At 51.8% G+C, this 3,637-nt stretch overlaps 1 protein-coding gene across 1 annotated transcript in view; it reads left to right on the top strand.

Annotated features, from left to right (window-relative positions):
• Nucleotides 1-3,103, top strand: part of NCSTN (nicastrin) — a 15,576-nt gene extending 12,473 nt beyond the window's left edge. Inside the window, 3 exon segments of the mRNA XM_018572936.1 lie at nucleotides 696-848; nucleotides 1,058-1,308; nucleotides 2,818-3,103. Of these exon segments, the coding sequence (XP_018428438.1) occupies nucleotides 696-848; nucleotides 1,058-1,308; nucleotides 2,818-2,940 (527 nt within the window). The 3' untranslated portion in view covers nucleotides 2,941-3,103.
• The last annotated feature ends 534 nt before the right edge of the window (nucleotides 3,104-3,637 follow it).

The following is a 3,637-nucleotide window of genomic DNA, read 5'->3' as shown; positions in this document are numbered from 1 at the left end:
AGTTACATTGGGGGTCTGTGGAAAAGTGCCCCCTCATGTTGGTGGAAGTGTCCTCCTTTACTGTTGGTTAATGAAGGGCTCCCTTAGATCGGTGGACAATTAGAGGGACCGCCTTGCATTGGTGGTCATTGGGTGATGGAGCTCCTTACGTTGGCGGCCACTGGGAGCAGGGCCCCCTTGCACTGGTGGTCATTGGGAGAATGGTCTCCTTACGTTGGCGGCCACTGGGAGCAGGGCCCCCTTACACTGGTGGTCATTGGGAGAATGGTCTCCTTACGTTGGCGGCCACTGGGAGCAGGGCCTCCTTAGACTGGTGGTCACTGGGAGAAGGGCCACCTTACATTGGCGGCCACTGGGAGAAGGGCCACCTTACATTGGCGGCCACTGGGAGAAGGGCCTCCTTACACATTAGCCTAAATTACCACTGACACCAATGTCTTTTATCTGAGATGTCCATCTCTCAATGAACCCTTAGGAACCTCTGGCGGAGCCCAAGGGTTCCACAAATTCCTGCTTCAACCTGACCTGATGCTACAGTCATGTGATCAGCCAATCACATGACCAGGAAATGATATTTCTCGGGTAGACAAGTACACTGACCTGTATACAGAGCCGCCACACAGAGATTATATACATCATGCGGCTTTAAACAAATCCGTGTCTCGTCCTCGACGTGTCGCCTTTTTCCTTTGCAGTAGACAAGCAGCCTCAGTATTACGTGACGGCCTCGATGATGGGCAGCAAACAGTCGCCCAACAATGCCACTCGCCTCCTAATGTCCGTCCTCGCCAATCTCACCGGCCAGGTGGTGAACGTTACCAGAGAGGAGTGTAGGTGCATAGACTGGAGTCCGGGGGGAAGAAGCCTTAGCCCAGGGGCAACCTCGGCACTCCAGCTGTGTTGACACTACAAATCCCATGAGTCATTGCAAGACTCTAGCAGCCATAGGCATGGTTCCCAGAGGCAGGAGCATGATAGTCTTTGTAGTTCCACCATAGCTGGAGTGCCCATCCCTGCCTTGGCCCCTCAGCTGCAGAATGATCCTGCGTGACCGGAGCGCTGCTCTTAACGTTTCCTCCTTCCTCTCGCCCACAGCTGTATGACTATACCTGGGTCCAGGGCCCCCTGACTGACAATGCCACCTCCCGGGAGCCGTTCTGCGTCAGAAGCACCATTCGCAGCCACTTTGCCGAGTCCCCCGCCTTCGACTTGAAGGAGTGGGGCTCGACGGAGTACTCCACGTGGACTGAAAGCCGATGGAAGGAGATCCGAGCGAGAATATTCCTCATCCCCAGTCAGGAGTTGGAGGTGAGAAGGTTTTTTTTTTTTGTCATGTGTGGGGCTGAAAACTGTTCAGCAGCGGCACTCGCTCTTAGTAGTACAATCGTCTGGTCATGCTAAGGTCATGTGATCTGTCAGGATTGGACTGTGGGAGCTGCCACTGCTGACCTGTTCTTAGTAATACAATTGTCTGGGTTTCATGAACATAAAACAACATGGCCGCCTTTAACATCCCATGGTCATGTGATCTGTCAGGATTGGACTATGGGACCTGCCATTGCTGACCTGTTCTTATCCATATAATTGTCTAGGTTTCTTGAACGTGGGACAGCATGGCCACCTTTACAGTCCCAAGGTCATGTGATCTCTCGGGACAGAACTATGGGAGCTGCCGCCATTGACCTGGACAAGTATTCGCATATCGGATGTTCTGACAAGCCACTGGTTGCTTGCTGGTTCCAGGTCCATGACTGACCGTTTAATGGATGGAACGGTTAGGTTGACCACTTCTGAACCAAGTCAGCAATGGCAGTTCTCATACTTTTGTCTTGACACATGGCCTTTAAAGTGACTCTTGTCACTAATTAAATTAGGGATGCACCGATCCCGGTATTCCGGTACAAATACCGATATTTTTTTCTTTGGCACTCGCTGATACCGGAAGTTCCAATAAGGAAGCCAGGCGGCGTGTAATGACTCGCCGCCCGGCTTCCCAATTAGCCGGGAAGCCGCCTCCATGCTCCCTCATCACCACGTGACAAGGAAGCATGGAGCCGGCTTTCTGGCCAAGGGGGAGGGTAATGACCTAGCCACGTGGCTTCCTGATTGGCCAGCTTCCCGACCAGTCCGGAACCCGGGCGGCAAGTCATTACACACTTATTGGCCACCAAGTGACGAGGGAACATGGCCAATCAGAAAGCCAGGGGGAGGGTAATGACTCGCCGTCCGGCTTTCTGATTGACCAATCAGGAAGCTGGGCAGCAAGTCATTACACACTGCCCGGCTTCCTGATTAGCTGGAAAGCCAGCTCCCTGGTGACGAGGGAGCACGGAGCTGGTTTCCCGGCCAATCGGGAAGCTGGGCAGGGTTTAATGACTCGCCACCCGGCTTCCTGATACCAGAAGTTCCGGTATCAGGATAGGCGTCGGGAGCATTTGGGCTCGTATGCACCCAAATACTCAGTATCGGCACTGATACTCGTATCGGTGCATCCCTAATTTTAATAAGCCAAACCAAAGTCACGCTTACCCCTCCTGGCGCTTGTGCCGTAAATCTCCACCGACCGCGCTGGCTGAAAAGCTTTCCGCTTGGGGGGGGCTCAGCATCACAGGTGGGCGGTCTGCATGCAAATACAGCCTGCCTAGGAACGCCCACTCCTCCAGACTGACGTCCACCCATCAAGGCATTTTAATATTTGCATATCTAAGAGCCCGCCCACTATTGCATCATGGCTGAGAGCCTCTGGAGGGAAAATGTTCAGCGGTTTGCCTCGATTTCCACCATTGATATATATATTTTGTATCTTTCCCCCCGCAGATCATTACGTTGGTCACAGGCATCGCAGTCCTCATCATCTCCTTCCTTTCCACCTACTTCATCAACGCCAAGGCGGACATTTTGTTCACGAGCGCAGAAGACACAGGATCGGTGGCCTACTAGAGACTCTGCTGCCCCCTCATGGAAGGGAGGACTGTGCTCTGCCTCTTGCACTGGTTGGGTAGCGATGCCCGCGCTGCTTTTTCTATAGAGCCACACTGGACGGACTTTGTTACCATTGGATTTTTTCGGCAAATTAGGCGACGTAGCCGGCCGGGCGCAATCTCCTCCCCTCCCCGCGTCTGCAGAATAGAAATCGCTCCGCCGGACTACTACGGGGAGGGACGTGATGGAGTTGCAGGATGATGGGACCAAATACGGGCTTTGACTTGTTGGCTGATGTGACTGCAAATTTTTTTTTTTTAATTAGCTGAACTCTGATACCAAACCCCAAAATAACTCGCTTATCCTATGACTGCGTTTTCTTTACCCGTCCATTGCGGGACACAGGAAGTATTTCACCTTTTGGGTTATACTGCCATCTACAGGAGGAGTGGACACTGGCAAACACAAAAAAAAAAACAGAAGGCAAGCCCAGGATAGCCCCGCTTACTACCAGCATGCCTCAGTCTGCCAGTATCCAATTCTCCTGTAGGCGGCTTTATAACCCAACAAAAGGGCTCCTGTGTCCCTCAATAGACTTTTAGAAAAGGATTTTTTACGGTGAGTACAAAAATCCTTTTTTTTATTTAATTTTTTTGTTGTTGCTCTTCTGCCAAATTAAAGTTTACCTCCAGCCAAAACCTTTTTTTCTCATATT

This window comes from Nanorana parkeri, unplaced genomic scaffold, assembly GCF_000935625.1.
Source record: "Nanorana parkeri isolate BGI_ZX_2015 unplaced genomic scaffold, ASM93562v1 scaffold2178, whole genome shotgun sequence".
Taxonomy (NCBI): Eukaryota; Metazoa; Chordata; class Amphibia; order Anura; family Dicroglossidae; genus Nanorana; species Nanorana parkeri.
Note: the sequence above shows the minus strand (reverse complement) of the source record. Positions and strands in the feature narration are given on the sequence as shown.